Source organism: Somniosus microcephalus, chromosome 4 (assembly GCF_052327205.1).
Source record: "Somniosus microcephalus isolate GS21.2 chromosome 4, FLI_Smic_1.0, whole genome shotgun sequence".
NCBI classification, from domain to species: domain Eukaryota; kingdom Metazoa; phylum Chordata; class Chondrichthyes; order Squaliformes; family Somniosidae; genus Somniosus; species Somniosus microcephalus.
In genome coordinates, this window is record NC_140990.1 from 180172019 (window position 1) to 180194861 (window position 22843).

Consider the following 22843-nt stretch of genomic DNA (forward strand, 5'->3'; position numbering starts at 1 on the left):
TCCAATGACTCGTCCTGTTTGTAAACCTTTTGTGCATGATTAAAATGTGTATGCTTGACTGACTTCCTTTGTTGAAGATGTGATAGCAACAGAATTTTGAATCTCTTTGATCTTATTCCGGATGATCACACAGATTGCTGTGGTGAAGGCAACAATCCTTGTTATGAAGCAAAAAGCAGCAGTTGTCATCTGATCCTTTCTTACTAAGTAAGCCCCCAACATAAAGGGACAACTAAAACAATTGTGATGAGCTATGATTCGGTATTAAAAAAAAGTGTTGTCCGTTTCCCCCCCCCACCCCCCCCCCCCCCACCCCCCAATCCCTCCAACGCACTGCAACAACCGATCGATTGACCAGGTTGGATTGGGCTAGGATGCTCGCATTGAGCTACAATTTCCAGAAGTTCAGCTCATATAAAAAGAGAAATGTTTTAAATGGAGAATTGTAATTGTTTCTAGATTGACGATACGCAAGATTTCAGTACCATGCAATATCTGAGCAACCATTTGTCATTGTGGATCTAAGTGATTTTAAAAATTCAATAAATAAATGGACATCCAGATCCTCAGAGTTGTGGGAGGAATCCAAAGTATGTGGGTTTTGGAGAGACACTGGCATTTAAACTAATTTGGGTGAGGTTCTCATTTGGTGTCTGAAGCTTCCTGGGAGTACTTTGAACATCTTTTGTTGCATACTGCTCTGTAATAATGGTGACTTGGGAGAGAGATATCATGGCGACCGCATAACCTTGTCATTGACCGGCTGAAGAGATGGTATGACCCTCTTGTCTCTAGGGAATGAAGTGAAGGTTATTTTGATTTTTAAAAGTACAGGAACCCAAAAGAGGTATTTGGAGCTCTTTATGTACCGTTACAAACATGTATTTCAATTCTTGTGGTGGGTGCATTATTGAACAAGATGGCCTTGAGCATTGGCAGCTTGTTATAAACACTGGCACCTGGGAATCCCTGGCCCAAGACCGCACAAAATGGAGGAGAAGCATCCGGGAAGGCGCCGAATACTTCGCCAGCAGCAAGCTGAAGCCAAGCGCAAGGAGCGCACGTCAACCCAAGCACCCCCACCCACCTGCCCCTTCAACCACCGTCTGCCCCACCTGTGACAGAGACTGTAGGTCCCGCATTGGACTCATCAGTCACCCGAGAACTCATTTTTAATGTGGAAGCAAGTCATCCTCGGTTCCAAGGGACGGCCTAAGAAGATGATGATGATAAACAAGTAGGTATCCCCTTTGTCTACCTAAACTCTTCAATACCTTCAAATCTTGATCTGACGTTTTTGCTGTATTATTTCCAGTGTAAGTAGAAGTGAAACTGCATCTCCAGACTGCTAATCAATTCACAATTCACAATTCAAATCGCTTTATTGGCATGATAAGTTACATCTTATGTTGCCAAAGCATCAAAATACATTTATGGTTGAGCACATAAACGCAGTTCTATTCATACAGTGTATAAACAGGTATATCCCTGAGTGTATAAATATACATTCGCATTATTTATATATATTCATTTCTTAGTTTACTGGTTGTCCCTCTGTTCATGGCAAGCTGTAACATAGTCCTTCCCTTCCTGTATTCAGAGAGTATCCGGTGAGAATGGGATCAGTAACTGTTCAGCTCATCTGGTCCTGGGCAGAAGGGTTGAATGACAAATATCCCTTCTCTTTTAAACTGATGGAAATACCTGTAAGTTCTGAAGATACTTTGTTTAGCTCAGCCTAAATCTTGTTTCAAATCTACATTTAATACAACCAACCTCGCTATCCATGCCTGCTGTGGTTGTCTGAGGACTCTAATCTCATTGTTGTTTGTAAATGTGAAAGATCACATCAGTTGAACTTGAGCAATGGTGTTACCAGACCTTGCATCTGACCTGAGGCTGAATTAGAAATTCAGAATGCACTGATGAAGTAGTGATGAGACTAATCCTTGTTCAGTCAAACCAGTTGCAGTCAAGTATTACATGCTACGTGCTTTTTGCTGCTGACCCTTTTGAGGACCAGAGGAGTTTTCCATTTGTTGGAAGATTCGGGCCATTTTGGGATACACAGCATCCCAATTGGATAAATATCTAGGCATTATTGTAAAGTTCAACATTAAATAGAATGAAGATTGAATAGTCCTACACTGCCCAAACCCCTTTACTAGACTACTTTTTATTACTTCGTGATGTCTTTAGCAGGATAAATTATGAGGATGGGTTGAATTAACATGGCTTGCGTTCTCTTAAGTTTGGAAGGTTGAAGGGTGATCTAATCGAGGTGTTTAAAAGGATAAAGGGATTTGATCGTGTGTATACAGCAAAACTATTTCCTCTGGTAGAGAAATCCAGAACAATAGGGCATAATCTTATTGAATAGCAAAACAGGCTGAATGGCCGACTCCTGTTCCTATGTTCCATCCTGATTCTATCCCTGGACTTTTGTGGTGAGCTTCAGCAGCTGTTCTTTTATGTGTTTGCACTTTAAAAAAACTACTGCAACTGCGCTTGAATTTTAGTGCACAACTTAAAGCATACCTTAAAAAAACAGGATTTCTTGAATTTATATTAGAAATGTTATAATTTGGAAGAACGTTCACATTTAACATGGTGCTAATGTCAGGTACGTATGCTAACCGTTTGTCTTGAAGGCGACCACAAACTTTACACGGAACATTTTTTTGGGGCCTGTCTCGTGTGTCCCGCCCACCCCCTTTTCTCAACGAAGAGAGTGGATGAATTATGACAACTTGTAGTACGAGAAAACTTCTACTGTTGCCAGTTAGAAAGGTAGGTCAACCTTGTAGCTTCACGAGTGCCAGGAAACCAGTGTGCAGAGTTGGAAGCACGATGCTGGCCAACTGGCAAGCTACTCCTTCAGCCCGTATCCACACAGCACAGCAGGCATGGATAGCGAGGTTGGTTGTATTAAATGTAGCAGAGAAAGAGCTTTTCTGTGGCATGGTCGAGGAGACAAAATGCAGCAGTAAGATGAGACCATTGTTTTTGTGGTCACTGTAGATGCGGGAAAGATGTCCCACACCTGACCATGGTATGTTTGAGGCAGACATGGGAGTTGAGGGACACAAGGTGTTACTTTCATGCAACCATATCTGGTATAGAGCAAAAACTGCACGGAAGATAGAATTCCTTCTTTGAAGAAATAAAATTGGTACCTTGATAAAGGGCTGCACACTTAAACCTGTGAATGTATGTACATACCTTTTGTGTGTGTGTGTGCATAAAACAACAACAAAAACTACTTGCATTTATATAGCACCTTTAAAACATCCCAAGGTGCTTCACGGGTATTATCAAACAAAATTTGCTACCGAGCTACATAAGGAGATATTAGGACATTTAGCCAAAAGCTTGGTCAATAAGGTAGGTTTTAAGGTGTGTCGTAAAGGAGGAGAAAGAGGTGGAGAGATGGAGAGGTTTAGGGAGAGAATTCCGGAGCTTGGGGTCTAGGCAGTTGAAGGCACGGTCGCCAATGGTGGAGCAATTAAAATCGGGGATGCAGGGATCTCGGCATGTTGTCGGGCTGGAGGAGGTTACAGAGATAGGGAGGGGCGATGCCATTGAATGATTTGAAAACAAGGATGGGAATTTTTAAATTGAGACGTTGCCGGTCTGGTAGCCAGTGTAGGTCAGTGAGCACAGGGAAGAATGGTGCATGGCACTCGGTGCGAGTTAGGATATGGGCAGCAGAGTTTTGGATGAGCTCAAGTTTAGGGTGGAAGATGGGAGGCCGGCCAGGAGAGTGTTGGAATAGTCAAGTCTGGAGGTGACAAAGGCATGGATGAGGGTTTCAGCAGCAGACCGGCTGAGGCAGGGGCGGAGACGGGCGATGTTACCAAGGTTGAAGTAGGCGGTGTTGGTGATGAAGCGGTTATGTGGTCTTGGGGTCAAGTACGACACCAAGGTTTTGAACTAAAGCACCCACTCGTACAGAATAATCATGTTCCATTCTTGTCTTCTGTTTCCAAATATGTTTGAAATCTGCATTTTGTTGTATTGAATTAAGTGATTTCCCTGTTGGTTTACACTTCATACATGTTGATGCAAATCTGCCACCTATTTGTTTGCTATAAACAACCTCCTCCCTGCACAGATGTTTTCAGAAATTAAGGCCATTAACTGAAGTGATTAGGGCATGGCTGGAATTTTGCTTGTACAAGCATTTGGAGCCCTGTTAATTCTATACATTGTCCTCTGAAACAATCTTGGGGCTGCATACATTAATGAAGTCGCCTTTTTATCTTTTATTCTGTATATAGTACATGTTTTCCATTTTGTGACTCTCTCAAAAGATATCTCTAAAGTGTAACCTCAAAATGACAGTACATCGATGAAGCATTAAAATGTTTTAACCATTGAGTAATTGATTCTTGTTTGTTCTCGAGGTCATCCTGTGGGCTGTATGCGGTTTGTTTAAAGTTAGAATCAGATTCAATTCGAGTTTTCTGATCTACCTTTGTAAAGCTTCAAATCTTTCAGTTTAGAATAAAAAAGATTGTAACCATTGGCGGGGCAGACCTTATTGATGAGAATTTTGCACGTGCACCAAGTAACTATTGATTTCTGTTCACATTGTGTTTATTTTAACAATAAGTTTGTCAAATTCAATCTGTTAAGATTAGTTGGGTTTGATTCTGTATTGCACTCATGGATCAATAAAATCCTTTCCTATCCCTTCCTATTTATATTCGGTATTGTACATGAGGGTCGACTTGGACATGTATCGCCGTTCTTTCATGGTTGCGGAGTCAAAATCCTGGAACTCCCAACCCAGCAGCACTGTGGGAGCACTTTCACCGCATGGACTGCAGCGAGTCAAGAAGGCTCGTCACCACCTTCTCGGGGTAACTAGGCATAGGCAATAAATGCTGGTTTTGCTAGTGACTCACATATCCCAAGAATGAATATAAAAAATAAAATAAAAAAATAACCAAACCAGGTGGCAGTTATATTTGAGTAGAAAATTTTAGATAAACATGCAGCTAACTGCTTGTAATTAGTCATGAATAATTCATTGTCAGTTATATTTAAGTATCCCCAAATAAAACATATTTTAAGTTTTTAGTTTTATTGTGTGAAGTAATTAGAATACACAGTGGTAGCAGTGGGATATCTGGTTTACTAACCTCTCGAGATTTTCATGACTCACATTGCCACTTGTGAATTTATCTGCTCTTTCTTCGTGCTGAGATAATTTGGGGTATTGCTCTGAGTATCACACTCTCCTTACTTTGTGCTTAAGATATTTGCAAGTGTGATTCACTTGTAGAAGCTGTGGGATCAGGCTGTCCAGTTGTCACAGCTGTCTCAGTCTTGTGCAGTAATCTAAATCATGCACTTACATGCTTTTATGATGTAAGCCGATTTGTGTGCTCGAGAGCTCTATTGAAAAATATAAAGTCCCTCTTACGACCTTCTGTGTTCATTGAATTGGTGGTTTGGATTTGCCTTGCCTGAGGATGGGTTTGCAGTGGACATGGTTCCTAAGCTCATCTACACCATCTTGTGGTCACTTTGAGGTATGATCTTGTGATAAATTGAGAGGGGTCTGCATTCCCTTTTTTGTTTTGATATGGGGGATTGTCTGTGCAGATGCTCATGCCCGAGCCTGTCCTCAGCCCTATACCAGAAAACTATCCAGTATAATGGGATCTCATATCGACTTTTTTGTCTAAATATCTCCTACTGTAAGGAATGTGATTTACTTCAAAAATGTGGATGAACAGTTAAATGCCAGTGTTCTTAACATTGACTAGTTTTGAATAATTAATGACAATGTCACATTGTCTTGTATTTTACAATTATTTGCAAGTGCAGATGTTGGAAAAGGATTATGGTGAGTATTTTTACAGGATTATGTTCATGAACAAAATGAATTGTATTAACAGAAAGCAGAGTCGGGATAAATTGGTCATTTTCTGGTTGGCAAACGGTAACTAGTGGGGTGCCACAAGGATCGGTGCTGGGGCCCCAACTATTTACAATCTACATTAATGACTTGGATGAAGGGATCGAGTGTAATGTAGCCAAGTTTGCGGATGATATAAAGATGGCTGGGAAAGCAAGTTGTGCAGAGGACTCAAAGAATCTGCAAAGGGATATAGACAGGCTAGGTGAGTGGGCAAACATTTGGCAGATGGAGTATAATGTGGGAAAGTGCGAGGTTATCCACTTTGGTAGGAAAAATAAAAAAGCAAATTATTATTTAAATGGAGAGAGATTGCAAAATGCTACAGTTCAGAGGGACCTGGGGGTCCTTGTGCATGAAACACAAAAAGTTAGCATGTAGGTACAGCAAGTAATCAAAAAGGCAAATGGAATGTTGGCCTTTATTTTAAGGGGGTTGGAGTATAAAAGCAGGGAAGTCCTGCTACAACTGTACAAAGTATTGGTGAGACCACACCTTGAGTACTGTGTACAGTTATGTTCTCCTTATTTAAGGAAGGATATATTTGCATTGGAGGCAGTTCAGACACGATTCACGAGGTTAATTCCAGAGATGAGGGGGTTGACTTATGAGGAAAGGTTGAACAGGCTGGGCCTATACTCATTGGAATTTAGAAGAATGAGAGGTGATCTTATTGACACATATAAGATACTGAGGGGGCTCGACAGGGTAGATGCAGAGAGGATGTTTCCCCTCATAGGGAAATCTAGAACTTGGGGGCACAGTCTCAGAATAAAGGGTCGCCCTTTTAGAACTGAGATGAGGAGGAACTTCTCTCAGAGGGTCGTAAATTTGTGGAATTCTCTGCCCCAGAGAGCTGTGGAGGCTGGGTCATTAAATACATTTAAAGTGGGGATAGACAAATTTTTGCAAGATAAGGGAGTGAAGGGTTATGGGGAGTGGGCTGGGAAGTGGCTTTGAGCCCAAGATCAGCCATGATCTTATTGAATGGCGGAGCAGGCTCGAGGGGCCAAGTGGCCCATTCCTGCTCCTATTTCTTATGTTCTTATTTCTGCCGATGATGCTGTTCTTTGGCATTGAGGAACTAGTAACTCTCAGCTTAATTATTCTGGTGTGATTCGTTCTCACTTTTGTCAGTTGACTTTCTGATCTTAAAAGAAGTTAGTCCTGATTCTTCATAACTGAGACTAAATGGACTTCTGTTGACGAGACTTGCTCTAAAATGTTATTTTTAATGCATGCAGCAGTGCCACCTACTGCCTGAAGAGATGACCAGCATGTGGACGGTTCAGTAAATACTGTATTAGGAATATCGCAGTAGGTCCAAATGCAAACCATTGTACCCCAATGTGCCATCAGCACCATACTTTCTGTGGAAATACAGCGTTCTGGTTAAAATGTCCTGTTCGTCTTTCTAATACTTTTTCATGTTATGTGCAACAAAAATGACCAGCATCCAACCTCTTCATGACCACCCTATGGGTGAATTTGTAATAAAACAGTTGAGCAAAAAAGCTTAATGCAATTTTTCTCCTCTACTTTTTCTTCCTTCTCATTTCAGCGCAGAAAGTTGGACAACATTCTAGCTGCAAAAACAATATCTTGGCACTAACTGCCACCTGAGTTTTTTAGCGTGGTTAAGAATGGGTTTTAATGAAGAAAATAAGATGTATTTTCTCTTGCCTTGGATGTTTAAAACCCGCTTGGCATTCCCACTGACCACTCCAGCCTTTCCTCTCTGTAATTTTGTAGCTAAATGTCATCCACGACAGAGACCATTCATCCAGCTGCTTCCCTCCCTGCTGCCCCCATCCTTTTCTCTTGCCCACTAACCGCCCCAGTCTTATTAATTTACTGGTTATTAATAAAATATACAGTGCATTATTTAATTAAAAATCATTGCTCCCCGCATTTTATATTCTTTTTTAAAGTGGCAATTATTTTTGCATAATTTGTAAGTAGAATTAGTGATATTGAGCATAACTAAGCAAACCGTACAACGACTACACTTCAAAAGTACTTCATTGGCTGCAAAGCGCTTTAGGCCATCCTGAGTTTGTGAAAGTAGTTATATAAATGCAAATTCTTTCTTTGTTTCTAATCAAGTATTTCTAATCCCAGTGTTTCTTAAATAAAATGTAACATTCTAATTAAGGTTTTATTTGTGTTACAGTGTCAGTTTGATACAGTGGTTTCACTTTGCACGGATGTTACAATTGTAGTGTAAAAGCAGCTTAAATTTGCTGCAGGAATCTGCATTGATTGCAGAGATAATTGCTATCTCTAGATTTCTCCATAGTTCTTGAAGATAGAAATTTATAACAACTGTCTATTTTGAAAACTGCAAAGGAAAGTTAGTTCTCAATGTGTGTTGTGTTGTGCCAGGGATTATCGTTCGTCGCCAGGCTGATCCTGGAATAATGGGTGATTTTGGCAGAGGAGAGTAAGACCTTGAGACTCGATTACTCGAACGCTGGCCTCTTGTAAACTTCAGTCGTCGAAGTTATTGTTTTGTTGTTTTTCTGCCTGCAGGACTCCAGGGCTAAATGTTCTTGTTTTCCTGTTATTCAGGAAGCTTCGTTGACATAAGGGCAGTTCCGTTGAGGCAGATAACAGATTTCCAGTATTTAGCGCTTTCCAGTTTGCCTCTTCCTATGCCCAGCACAGCATCCCCTCCCACACTGCATGCTTGTGAGGAACATTAAACTTCATGTAACATTTATTTCATGAAGGTGGATTGCTATTGCTTTGGGGGCTAAAGGGGAAACCATCTTCCCAGACTCTCACGCTTAATTCTTTTCTCTACATCCCTCGATATATAATATCAGAGGGCAGCATGTTCCTGTATTGTATTGCATTCTATACACTAAACGCACTTATGTATGGTCCAGCTAGAAACTTCCTTCATTTCTTGTAATATTTGTTTCCTTAAGTGTTGCTGAATGTTACTCGCTTGTGTCTCTGTGCATTTTCTTCTTTACATTGGAACATTTTCAAATGCAATGAATACTATATAAACACATTATTTAAAGCAGCAATTAACAAACTCTTGCCCCTGCTAATTTCATTTTTACATATTTGGAGTTGATGACCAGAGATTTGCAACTGCAGCATGATTCAAGAGGAAGATGGAAAAGTGCTAATGCCAGGTGGAAAATCATGCAATTAAATGTTGTTGCGAAGGTGATGCAGTGCAGACACTGGCCCCTCATTGAGGTGTGGAATCTGTTTTCATCATGAACGTGATGGTCTTGACACTTGTCGTTCTTCTCTTCAGTGGGTGCATACATCATTGCTTGCTCTATTTGCTCATCAGTTCTTAACTGTGTTTAGACATGCACACCCCCTAATTGGGTTTTATTGCAGACAAAAAGGAATTTAGTTGTACACAGCTTTAATCGCAATAAACTTTGCACTGCTCATGTATCTTACTCTTGAAAATAAACTCGGCTCCTTGTATTTAAATTGTTTTGCATTTTTAAAATCCTAAATATCAAGCTTAAAATATCCCTGATGGTTGTGGGTTCTGTCCTTCAAATATGTAATGGTAGCTATGCTGTTAGGCCATATTTTATGACATGGCTGTTCTCTTTCTTTGCAGATTATTGGACCCAGGATATGTTTGGAAAGAAATGGGACCAAGCAGGTATCTCAAAATAATTAATACTTCAGTTCAAAACTGGTGTCTGAGAAGTATCTGCTGGACCAGGACTTTGGGAGGGATTGTGGCAATGGCCTGTTCAGTCACCACTGTTGCACCTTTTGGACTATTCTGTTGCAGTACTTGAATTTTGTTCTTCATAATACAGTACTTCATTACTCAGTTGGTTTATATTGACACCGTTGTCAATCTTGATTCCCTTTTTAATCTGACAATGGGATGTTGTACACTAGCTAATTCTGGATGAATATTTTAAATAAATAATTGTAAAGAACACCAAGGAATTTGAATGAGATAATTCAGCTATAATTCGTAACTGGTAAAAATGTCATGGCATCTCAGGTGGCTAACTTAAGTGAGCATAGAACATTCTGATCAGAGGAATGAGGGGTCACAATTCGGAGGAGAGTTGGTGATGAAGAGAATTACTTCACTAATAAGGTGATGTTCAGCTTTAAATGTAGAAGTGTTGAGTAATGTAACAACCTTCCCCGCCCAATCTTTAGGCATAAATGGAAAATACTGTACCCTTTTAAAAAATTTGTTCTTAGGATGTGGATACACTTGCAAGGCAGTATTTATTGCCCATCTTAAGGTACCCTGAGGGCATTAAGTCAGTCATATCATGTGGAACTAGAGACACATGTAGGCCAGAGAGGGTAAGGGTGACAGCATCTCATTCTTGAAGCACATTAATGAACCAGTTGGGTTTTCCCAACAATCTGGAAGCTTTTATGGTCATTTTCTGGTGATAGTGAATAAATCATCAGATTTTTTTCATTTCATATCTTTCCGTGATAAAATTTGAACTCTCTGCCATTTGGGTTGCTAGTCCAATACCATAATCACTAGCCTACCATAGCTTGGATATGTCTGTGCCAACAATCTTTGAATTTAAACCCCTCAGTTAGTGGGTCTATGTTGGATTTGGTGGAGGTGTTTTTTCCATCTCATTGGAGCATTATTGGGTAAGATTTGGCAGCACTGAAACAAATCCAGCTTGTAACCTCTTGTCTTCATATCCAAAGTATGATGAACTAGTAGTTCATTGCAGTTACCACAACAGCGGTGACATCTTTAGAGATGAAGAATGCTGGCATCACCCTTTCTGTTGCCCCCTCTTTCAGAAGGTTCAGTGATTGCCTTTGCAGTTTTGATTTAATGCTGGTTTTAATAGAGAGCCAGGTCATTCAGGAGTGAAATTAGGAACTACTTTTTAAATCTGTGATTGATAGATTTTTGCTAGCCAAAGGACTTTAAGGGACATGGAGCCAAGGCGGGTGGATGGAGCTAAGATACAGATCAGCCATGATCTCATTGACTGGCGGAACAGGCTCAAAGGGTTGAATGGCCTACTCCGGTTCCTGTGGTTTCCTGTTGCTCTGTAATGCATATAGAACTCTTCTGGGCAGTTATTTTCATCCATTAAGTAACAATTACGACCTGTCTCATTATCTATTAATTATACTTACTGCTGAATGTGTCCTGCAAGCTAGCGGGGCACGACTCCCATTCCTCCCACATCTCAGGACTTTGATCTCTTTCTCCTCTTTTCCCTCCCTCCCTCCCTCCCTCCTCACAGACCTGACCCTGAATGCCTTTCCCAATGCTCCCAAACCCCAGGGCCACCCTCAATATTACTGACCCACTTGGTTCCGCACGACTGCTACAAGTAGTTTCTAATAATAATTTAGAAAATCTTTTTCTGTGTTCTGGGCTTTGAAAAGGTAAGAGATAAAATTAACAATCTGATTCTACTTTTAGTAATTAAGTAGACTTATTTCCTCAATGCAAATATTCACATAATCATTAAAGTTGAGTCCAAAAATAGTACCAACACTCGTACATCATGCAATTTGACTTCTTCCGTGTAAATCAGTGGCCCCGATGATTTTTTTGCATTTAGTGCCCATCCCGAATTGCCCTTGAGAAGATGGTGATGAGCCGCCGCCTTGAACCGCTGCAGTCCATATGGTGTAGGTCCACCCACAATGCTGTTAGGAAGGGAGTTCCAGGATTTTGGCCCAGCGACAGTGAAGGAACGGCGATACAGGTCCAAGTCAGGATGGTGTGTGGCTTGGAGGGGAACTTGTAGGTGGTGATAAGAACATAAGAACATAAGAAATAGGAGCAGGAGTAGGCCAATCGGCCCCTCGAGCCTGCTCCACCATTCAATAAGATCATGGCTGATCTGATCCTAACCTCAAATCTTCTATCACTCTGCATCCACCCGAACCCATGTGATCTCCCGGGAGAGGCGAAAAACCAGATAAAGACCCAATGGCCAATTTGGGAGAAAAAAATCTGGGAAATTCCTCTCCGACCCATCTAGGCGATCGAAATTCTTCCAGGAGATCACTCTGTCCCTATATTTTCTACAGTACTTACCTTCTGTAAAGGCGATCTCCACCCCAGCCAGGAACAGGAATAAAACCATCTCCTGAAATCTAACAGAATTAGAACACAGTAGGAGCAGAACAAGGCTACACGGCCCCTGGGCCCGCTCCACTACCCACAGGGCCATGACCATTCCGAACCCAGACTCATGTCCAATTTCCTGCCCGCTCCCCGTAACCCTTTATTCCCTTTACTTCTAGGAAACTATCTATTTCTGTTTTAAATTTATTTAATGATGTAGCTTCCACAGCTTTCTGGGGCAGCAAATTCCACAAACCTACCACCCTCTGAGTGAAGAAGTTTCTCCTCATCTCAGTTTTGAATGAGCAGCCCCTTATTTTAAGATTATGCCCCCTAGTTCTAGTTTCACCCATCATTGGGAACATCCTCACCGCATCCACCCGATCAAGCCCCTTCACAATCTTATATGTTTCAATAAGATCGCCTCTCATTCTTCTGAACTCCAATGAGTAGAGTCCCAATCTACTCAACCTCTCCTCATATGACCACCCCCTCATCCCCGGGATTAACCGAGTGAACCTTCTTTGTACTGACTCGAGAGCAAGTATGTCTTTTCTTAAGTATGGACACCAAAACTGTATGCAGTATTCCAGGTGCGGCCTCACCAATACCTTGTACAACTGCAGCAATACCTCCCTGTTTTTATATTCCAACCCCCTAGCAATAAAAGCCAACATTCCATTGGCCTTCTTAATCACTTGCTGCACCTGCATACTAACTTTTTGAGTTTCGTGCACCAGGACCCCCAGATCCCTTTGTACTACAGTACTTTCCAGTTTCTTGCCATTAAGATAATAACTTAATAACTGCTGCCCGTGTCCTTCTAAGTGGTAGAGGTCGCGGGTTTGGGAGGTGCTGCCGAAGAAGCCTTGGCGAGTTGCTGCAGTGCATCTTGTAGATGGTACACACTGCAGCCGCGGTATGCCGGTGGTGGAGGGAGTGAATGTTTAAGGTGGTGGATGGGGTTCCAATCAAGCGGGCTGCTAAGTCCTGGATGGTGTCGAGCTTCTTGTGTTGTTGGAGCTGCACTCATCCAGGCAAGTGGAGAGTATTCCATCACACTCCTTACTTGTGCCTTGTAGATGGTGGAAAGGCTTTGGGGAGTCAGGAGATGAGACACTCGCCGCAGAATACCTAGCTTCTGACCTGCTTTTGTTGTCACAGTATTTATGTGGCTGGTCCAGTTAAGTTTCTGGTTAATGGTGACCCCCAGGATATTGATAGTGGGGGATTCGGTGATGGTAATGCCATCGAATGTCAAGGGGAGGTGGTTAGACTCTCGCTTGTTGGAGATAGTCATTGCCTGGTACTTCTGTGGCGCGAATGTTACTTGCCACTTATCAACCCAAGCCTGAACATCGTCCAGGTCTTGTTGCGTGTGGGTATGGACTGCTTCATTATCTGAAGAGTTGTGAATGGCACTGAACACTGTGCAGTCACCAGCGAACATCCCCATTTCTGACCACCTATTGGAGGGAAGTTCATTGATGCAGCAGCTGAAGATGGTTGGGCCTAGGACACTGCCCTGAGGAACTCCTGCAGCAATGCCCTGGGGCTGTGATGATTGACCTTCAACCACCACAACCATCTTCCTTTGTGCTAGGTATGACTCCAGCCAGTGGAGCGTTTTCCCCCTGATTCACATTGACTTCAGTTTTACTAGGGCTCCTTGATGCCACACTCGATCAAATGCTGCCTTGATGTCAAGGGCAGTCACTCTCAACTCCCCTCTGGAGTTCAGCTCTTTTGTCCATGTTTGGACCAAGGCTGTAATGAGGTTAGGAGCTGAGTGGCCCTGGCGGAACCCAAACTGGGCGTCAGTTAGCAGGTTATTGCTGAGTAAGTGCCGCTTGATAGCACTGTCGACGACACCTTCCATCACTTTGCTGATGATTGAGAGTAGACTGATGGGACGGTAATTGGCCGGGTCGGATTTGTCCTGCTTTTTGTAGACAGGACATACTTGGGCAATTTTCCACATTGCCGGGTAGATGCCAGTGTTGTAGCTATACTGGAACAGCTTGGCTAGGGGTGCAGCTAGTTCTGGAGCACAAGTCTTCAGTACTATTGCCGGAATGTTGTCAGGGCCCATAGCCTTTGCAGTATCCAGTGTCTTCAGCCGTTTCTTGACATCACGTGGAGTGAATTGGATGGGCTGAAGACTGGCATCTGTGATGCTGGGGATCTCAGGAGGAGGCCGAGATGGATCATCCACTCGGCACTTCTGGCTGAAGATAGTCGCAAATGCTTCAGCCTTGTCTTTTGCACTCACGCGCTGGGCTCCACCATCATTGAGGATGGGGATATTTTTGGAGCCTCCTACTCCTGTTAACTGTTTAATTGTCCACCACCACTCACGACTGGATGTGGCAGGACTGCAGAGCTTTGATTTGATCCGATGGTTGTGAGATCGCTTAGCTCTGTCTATCGCATGTTGCTTCCGTTGTTTGGCATGCAAGTAGTCCTGTGTTGTAGCCTCACCAGGCTGACACCTCATTTTTCAGTATGCCTGGTGCTGTTCCCGGCATGCTCTCCTGCACTCTTCGTTAAACCAGGGTTGATCTCCCGGCTTGATGGTAATGGTAGAGTGAGGGATATGCCGGGCCATGAGGTTACAGATTGTGGTTGAATACAATTCTGCTGCTGCTAATGGCCCACAGCGCCTCATGGATGCCCAGTTTTGAGTTGCCAGATCTGTTTGAAATCTGTCCCATTTAGCACGGTGGTAGTGCCACACAACACGGTGGAGGGTATCCTCAACATGAAGACGGGACTTCGTCTCCACAAGGACTGTGCGGTGGTCACTTCCACCAATGCTGTCATGGACAGATGCATCTGCAACAGGTAGATTGGTGAGGACGAGATCAAGTAGGTTTTTCCCTCTTGTTGGTTCCCTCACCACCTGTCGCAGACCCAGTCTGGCAGCTATGTCCTTTAGGACTCGGCCAGCTGTGGTGCTACCGAGCCACTCTTGGTGATGGACATTGAAGTCCCCCACCCAGAGGACATTTTGTGCCCTTGCCACTCTCAGTGCTTCTTCCAATTGGTGTTCAACATGAAGGAGTACTGATTCATCAGCTGAGGGAGGGCGGTAGGTGGTAATTAGCAGGAGGTTTCCTTGCCCATGTTTGACTTGATGCCATGAGACCTCATGGGGTCCTGAGTCAATGTTGAGGACTCCCAGGGCTACTCCCTCCCGACTGTATACCACGGTGCCACCACCTCTGGTGGGTCTGTCCTGCCGGTGGGACAGGACATACCCAGGGATGGTGATGGTGGTGTCTGGGACATTGGTTGTAAGGTATGATTCGGTAATTATGACTATGTCAGGCTGTTGCTTGACTAGTCCGTGGGACAGCTCTCCCAATTTTGGCACAAGCCCCCAGATGTTGGTAAGGAGGACTTTGCAGGGTCGACAGGGCTGGGTTTGTCGTTTCCGGTGCCGAGGTCGATGCCGGGTGATCCGTCCGGTTTTATTCTTGTTTTTCGTAGCGGTTGTTTACAACTGAGTGGCTTGCTAGGCCATTTTAGAGGGCATTAAGAGTCAACCGCATTGCTGTGGGTCTGGAGTCACATGTAGGCCAGACCAGGGGTTGGGGTGGGATGGGGGCGGGTGGGATGGTGGGGGGGGGATGGATGGGGATGGGATTCGGGGGGGGGGGGGCGGTTGGGGGATGGGATGGGCGGGGGGTGATGGGATTGGCGGGGGGGGGTGCGGATGGGGGTGGAATAGCCCTGATAATAAAGGATGGGATAAAGACGGTGGAGAGAAAGGATCTTAGCTCGGAAAAGCAAGATGTAGAATCACTTTGGGTGAAGCTAAGAAACAACAAGGGGCAGAAAACACTGGTGGGAGTAGTTTATAGGCCCCCTAACAGTAGTTGTAGTATTGGGCACAGTATAAATCAGGAATTTGAAGTGCATGTAATAAGAGTAATGCAGTAATCATGGGGGACTTTAATCTACATATAGACTGGGCAAACCAAATTTGTAGTAATAGTGCAGAGCACGAGTTCATGGAATGTATTCAAGATAGTTTTCTAGATCAGTATGTCGAGGAACCAACTAGGGAACAGGCTATTTTAGATCTAGTATCGTGCAATGAGACAGGTTAATTAATAACCTTGTAGTAAAGGAGCCTATGGAGTGCAGTGATCATAATATGATAGAATTTTATATTGAGTTTGAGAGTGATTTAGTTAAGTACGAAACTAGGGTCTTATTAAATGTGAGCAAAGGAAACTACATAACGTAGTTATGAGAGTTGAGTCTCTCTAAACTAAAGTTAATTTAATTAATTTAATAAACTAAATGAGGTAAATAATTTGATTAACACTAAACTAATTAAATAAATAAATAAATAAATAAATAAAATAATGGGAGAATAGGAGATGTGTTGCTGCTGCAATATGTGGGAGCTTGTGGACATTTTTGTCCAGGGTGACTACATCTGCGGTAAGTGTCTGCGGTTTGAGGAACTTCGGCTCCGAGTTGAGGAGCTGGAGTCCGAACTGCAGACATTGCGCGACATCAGGGAGGGAGAAAGTTACCTTGATCTTTTGCTCCAGGAGGCAGCCACACCCGTTAGATTAAATATTTTAGAATTGACACATGGTCAGGGACAGGAGAGTATGACTGTGAGTGAGGCAGGTACGGGGATCCAAGAGGAAGTATTGCAGGAGCCTCAGTCCCTGCACTTGTCCAGTAGATTCAAGGTTCTTGCAACCCTTGTGGACAAGTGCAGGGACTGCGGGTGGACGAGCAAACTTACCACGGCACCGTGGTACAGGAAGCCATTCAAGTGGGGGGAGTAAAAAGGAAGGTGGTTGTCGTAGGCGACAGCATAATTAGGGGGATAGACACTGTTCTCTGCAGCCAGGAGCGTGAGTCCCGAAGGCTATGTTGCCTACCTGGTGCCAGGGTAAAGGACACCTCCTCAGGACTGGAGAAGAACTTTGAGTGGGAGGGGGAGAATCCAATTGTCGTGGTCCACGTAGGTACCTGCGACATAGGTAGGACTAAGAAAGAGGTTCTGCTGAGAGAGTTTGAGCAGCTAGGGGCTAAATTAACAAGCAGAACCACAAAGGTCATAATCTCTGGATTATTACTGGAGCCACGAGCATATTGGCATAGGGTCAATAGGATCAGGGAGATGAATGCATGGCTCAAAGATTGGTGTGGGAGAAGTGGGTTTCGATTCGTGGGGCACTGGCACCAGTAATGGGGAAAGACTACACCTGGGACGGACTACACCTGAACCATGCTGGGACCAGAGTTCTAGAGAATCTAATAACTAGGGAGGTAGATAGGGCTTTAAACTAAATAAGGCGGGGGAAGGGTCCCGGTGGAGAGAAATCTAGAATGCTAAAGAGAAAAGACAAGGAAGCAGTGCAGGAACGTGATTGGGGTAAGGATAACCAGATTGTCAAGAAGGGACAGAGCGTACAAACAAAAGAGTAAACTAACAAACGGGTAAGAAAAAATGGTGTGACAAATAGGGCCATAGTACAAAAAAAGGTTAAGATGTCTAAAAATGTTAAAGACAAATCTAAAGGCACTGTATCTGAATGCATGAAGCATTTGTAATAAGGTAGACGAATTAACAGCGCAAATAGATGGGAGATGATATAATTGCAATTACGGAGACATGGCTGCAGGGTGACCAAGGCTGGGAGCTGAATATCCAAGGATATTCCATATTTAGGAAGGACAGGCAAAAAGGAAAAGGAGGTGGGGTGGCGTTGTTAGTAAAAGATGAAATCAGAGCAATAGTGAAAAAGGATATTGGCTCAGAAAATCAAGATGTAGAATCAGTCTGGGTGGAGCTAAGAAGCACAAGGGGCAGAAAACATTGGTGGGAGTTGTCCTTCAGCCTCCAAACAGTAGTGGTAATGTAGGGGATGGCATCAAACAGGAAATTAGAGATGCATGTAACAAGGGTGCTACAGTAACCATGGGTGACTTTAATTTATATATAGACTGGCCAAATCAAATTAGCAATAATACTGTGGAGGATGAATTCATGGAGTGTGTATGAGATGGTTTTTTAGACCAGTACGTTGAGGAGCCAACTAGGGAACAGGCTATCCTAGATTGGGTATTGTGCAATGAGAAGGGGTTAATTAATAATCTTGTGTGGGGTCCTTTAGGGAAGAGTGACCATAACATGATAGAATTCTTCATTAAGATGGAAAGTGAAGTAGTCCAATCCGAAACTAGGGTCCTAAATCTAAACAAAGGAAACTACGAAGGTATGAGGAGGGAGTTGGCTATGTTAGATTGGGGAGCTTCATTAAAAGACATGACGGTGGATATGCAATGGCTAACATTTAAGGAACAAATGCATGAATTGCCACAGTTATACATTCCTTTCTGGCACAAAAACACAAAAGGAAAAGCGGCCCAACCATGGCTAACAAAAGAAATTAAGGATAGTATTAGATCGAAAGAGGAGTCATATAAAGTTGCCAGAAAAAGGAGCAAGCCTGAGGATTGGGAGCAGTTGAGTTCAGCAAAAAAGGACCAAGAGATTGATCAAGAGGGGAAAAATAGAGTATGAGAGTAAACTCGCAAGGACTGTAAATGCTTCTACAAGTATGTAAAAAGAAAAAGATTAGTGAAGACAAATGTAGGTCCCTTACAGTCAGAAATGGGAGAATTTATAATGGGGAACAAGGAAATGGCAGAGCAATTAAACAAATACTTTGGTTCTGTCTTCACAGAAGAGGGCACAAATAACTTCCCAGAAATGCTAAGGAACCAAGGGTCTAGTGAGAAGGAGGAATTAAAGGAAATTAGTATTAGTAAAAAAAAAATAGTGCTGGAGAAATTAATAGGACTGAAAGCTGATAAATCCCCAGGGCCTGATAACCTGCATCCCAGAGTACTAAAAGAGGTAGCCATGGAAATAGTGGCTGCATTGGTTGTCATCTTCCAAAATTCTATAGATTATGGAACAGTTCCAGCAGATTGGAGGGTGGCAAATGTAACCCCACTATTTAAAAAAGGAGGGAGAGAGCAAACAGGAAACTACAGACCGGTTAGCCTAACATCAGTAGTAGGGTAAGTGCTAGAATCTAATATAAAGGATGTGATAACAGGACACTTCGAAAATATCAACGGGATTAGACAAAGTCAACATGGATTTATGAAAGGGAAATCGTGTTTGACAAACCTACTGGAGGTTTTTGAGGATGTAACTGGTAGAATAGATAAGGGAGAACCAGTGGATGTGGTGTATTTGGATTTTCAGAAGGCGTTTGATAAAGTCCCACATAAGAGGTTAGTGTGCAAAATTAAAGCGTGTGGGATTGGGGGTAATATACTGGCTGGGATTGAAAATTGGTTAACAGACAGGAAACAGAGAGTAGGAATAAATGGGTCTTTTTCGGGGTGGCAGCCGGTGACTAGTGGGGTACCGCAGGGATCAGTGCTTGGGCCCCAGCTATTCACAATATATATCAATGATTTGGATGAGGGAACCAGATGTAATATTTCCAAGTTTGCTGACGACACGAAACTAATTGTGAGTTGTGAGGAGGATGCAAAGAGGCTTCAAGGTGATTTAGACAAGTTGAGTGAGTGGGCAAATACATGACAGATGCAGTATAACATGGATAAATGTGAAATTATCCACTTCGGTAGGAAAAACAGTAAGGCAGAGTATTATTTAAATAGTGCTAGATTGGGAAATGTTGATGTACAAAGGGACCTGGGTGTCCTTGTACACCAGTCACAAAGCAAACATGCAGGTGCAGCAAGCAGTTAGGAAGGCAAATGGTATGTTGGCCTTCATTGCAAGAGGATTTGAGTACAGGAGCAAGGATGTCTTACTACAAGAAACTTTGTGATATCCGGCACCGACGGGACCGAGCTGTTGCCGATCTATCAAAACTGCCAGACAGACCAGCGCTAGGTTTTCAGCTCCATATCTGGCAACAAACACTGTTGCTTAGCAACAGCTTCTAAACAGTCGGCCCGTACCTTGGAAGCGTCTCTGTAGCTTAGCAACAGCTTCAGAGAGACTTTGCAGAGCCTGACTGTTGGGGAAAAAAAAGCCACGAGAAGAAAAGAAAAAAATCCTAACAAAGCAGCTCCTGATTTCTGCCGGTGGATCGAGGTTTCCGGACGTACGACCTCTGGATAAACCAAAGTTTCCTGTACACTTATACAGGGCATTGGTGAGACCACACCTGGAGTACTGTGTGCAGTTTTGGTCCCCTTACCTAAGAAAGGGTATACTTGCCATAGAGGGAGTGCAGTGTAGGTTCACCAGACTGATTCCTGGGATGGCAGGACTGTCTTATGAGGAGAGATTGGGTCGACTAGGCCTGTATTCACTAGAGTTTAGAAGAATGAGAGGGGATCTCATTGAAACGTATAAAATTCTGACAGGGCTTGACAGTCTGGATGCAGGGAGGAAGTTTCCCCTGGCTGGGGGCTCTCGAATGAAGGGTCACAGTCTCAGGATACGGGGTAGGATATTTAGGACTGAGATGAGAAATTTCTTCACTCACTCAGAGGGTGGTGAACCTGTGGAATTCTCTACCACAGAAGGCTGTGGATGCTCAGCCATTGAATATATTCAAGACACATCTCATAGATTTTTGGATATTAAGAGAATTAAGGGACATGGGGATAGTGCAGGAAAGTGGAGATGATGTAGAAGATCAGCCATGATCTTCTTGAATGGCGGAGCAGGGTCGAAGTGCCAAATGGCCTACTCCTGCTCCTATTTCTTATGTTCTCATGTACATTGACCCCGATGGTCAAAAAATTGTCCACTTGCATATAATTAGATCAGCGGTGTCACCAAACCTGCTCTATTAAAGTTCCAACTGTTTAGAGATCCATTATTGCCATGTGAAGAAATGGAAAACAATTAATCTTAAAGCGGAAATTATATTAGGATTTTCATTGATTTCAGTTAAAGAAAGAAAGACTTGCATTTAAATAACGTCTTTCACGACCACCGGACATCTCAAAGCGCTTTACAGCCAATGAAGTACTTTTGAAGTGTAGTCACTGTTGTAATGTGGGAAACGCGGCAGCCAATTTGCGCACAGCAAGGTCCCACAAACAGCAATGGTGATAATGACCAGATAATCTGTTTTTGTTATGTTGGTTGAGGGATAAATATTGGCCAGGACACCGGGGATAACTCCCCTGCTCTTCTTCGAAATAGTGCCATGGGATCTTTTACGTCCAGACGAGAGGGCAGGCGGGGCCTCGGTTTAAGATCTCATCCGAAAGACGGCACCTCCGATAGTGCGGCACTTCCTCAGCACTGCACTGTCGTGTCAGCCTAGTTTTATGTGCTCAAGTCCCTGGAGTGGGACTTGAACCCACGACCTTCTGACTCAGAGGCAAGAGTGCTACCCACTGAGCCACAGCTGACACAAGTTACTCAGTTTCCTTATTTTAATCATGAGCTGCTTTTTTAAAGTGGTCTTACTGGTGCAGTTGAATCTCTGATGTTTACGTAAAGTCTGTAAAATTTTGGGTTCATGGTTTGTTGTAGAAAAAAGTCAAGCAGTTGCCATATTCTAAAACCAGGTGGTGCTCTAATACCACATCACAGCATTGTGCCCTTGATGAGCACATTTCAGAGTGGATGAATGCTGGGATTTTTCCCAAACACACAAATTTGCTAATTTGAATACAGCGAGATTTGCAAATTAAAGACCAGAAATTTGCATACAATGCTGTCATGAGATAGAAGTGCTAGTAAAGCCCAACGATCAATGAAAGAATTAAAACAGGAAATGTTGGAAATACTCAGCAGGTCAGGCAGCGTCTGTGGAGAGGAAAACAGAGTTTACAGTTTATAAGTACGCACAGAACCAGGGAAAAAAGGGGAGGAGGAGAGGAAAGAATGAAAAGGGAAGGCCTGTGATGGGGTGGAGGGCAGGAGTGATTAAATGACAAAAGGGTTGATGGTACATGGCAAAAGCAGGTGGTAATGGGACAAAAGATGGGCCTAAGGGGAGAACCATTATCGGCACCCGCTGTCCGACAAAATGGGAGCAGTGGTTTGTTTTTCCGACTCATTGCCCACCAAAAAAAAAACAACTATACTTCAATAAGGTAGAAGAGTTAAGTTTAAAAATATGGCAAATGTAATTGTAAATGTAAAGTCAGTTACATGTGTATGCATTAATGAGGGCATTTCTGGATCCACAAGATATCCAGGAGGAGTACAAATGTATGAAGTGTTGGAAGGTTATGTTCCCCAAGATCTGACTGTTTTTTCTATACTATCTGTTTTGGATTTTCATTCTCAGGATATGGGCGTTGCTGGCAAGGCCAGCTTTTACTGCCCATCTCTTGTTGCTCTTCAGAAGGTGGTGCTGAGCCGCCGCCTTGAACTGCTGCAGGCCAGCATATTTTTGAACTGCTGAGACATTCCTTTCAGTGAATGCTATTGCATCCTACAGAAAGGAATTTAAGTCAGAAGTTTGTTCTCAGCATCTTTAAGTTGCTTCTATTTAAGTTTGCGTTTGAATCAATATTTAAAACCTGTGTTTGAGATCTTGAGGTGGTTGGATTTCTTAACCATTTGAAGAGCAGCACTAAAGATCAAATTTTTAATTTTATTTTTGCATTTTGCACTGGGAGATGGTGAGTAATGGCAGCACCATAATATATAAAAAGAAAAAAGACCTGCATTTATATAGCACTTTTCACGACCTCTGGGTGTCCCAAACCGCTTATAGCCATTGATGAAGTACTTTTAAAGTACAGTCACTGTTACAATGTAGGAAATACGGAAGCCAATTCGTGCACAGCAAGGTCCCAGAAACAGCAGTGTTATAATGACCAGATAATCTGCTTTA

General features: G+C 43.0%; 1 protein-coding gene across 4 annotated transcripts in view; it reads left to right on the forward strand.

Annotated features, from left to right (window-relative positions):
- The window catches only part of LOC147120040 (double-stranded RNA-specific editase 1-like), a 365909-nt gene that overhangs the window by 104719 nt on the left and 238347 nt on the right, over positions 1-22843 (forward strand). For 3 of the 4 annotated variants that reach the window (XM_085985544.1, XM_085985545.1, XM_085985548.1), the window contains one exon: positions 9531-9575. In XM_085985544.1, the coding sequence (XP_085841670.1) occupies positions 9531-9575 (45 nt within the window). Of the gene's footprint in view, positions 1-5838; positions 5858-9530; positions 9576-22843 lie in introns of all 4 variants that reach the window. The other variant, XM_085985547.1, reaches the window with a different exon arrangement.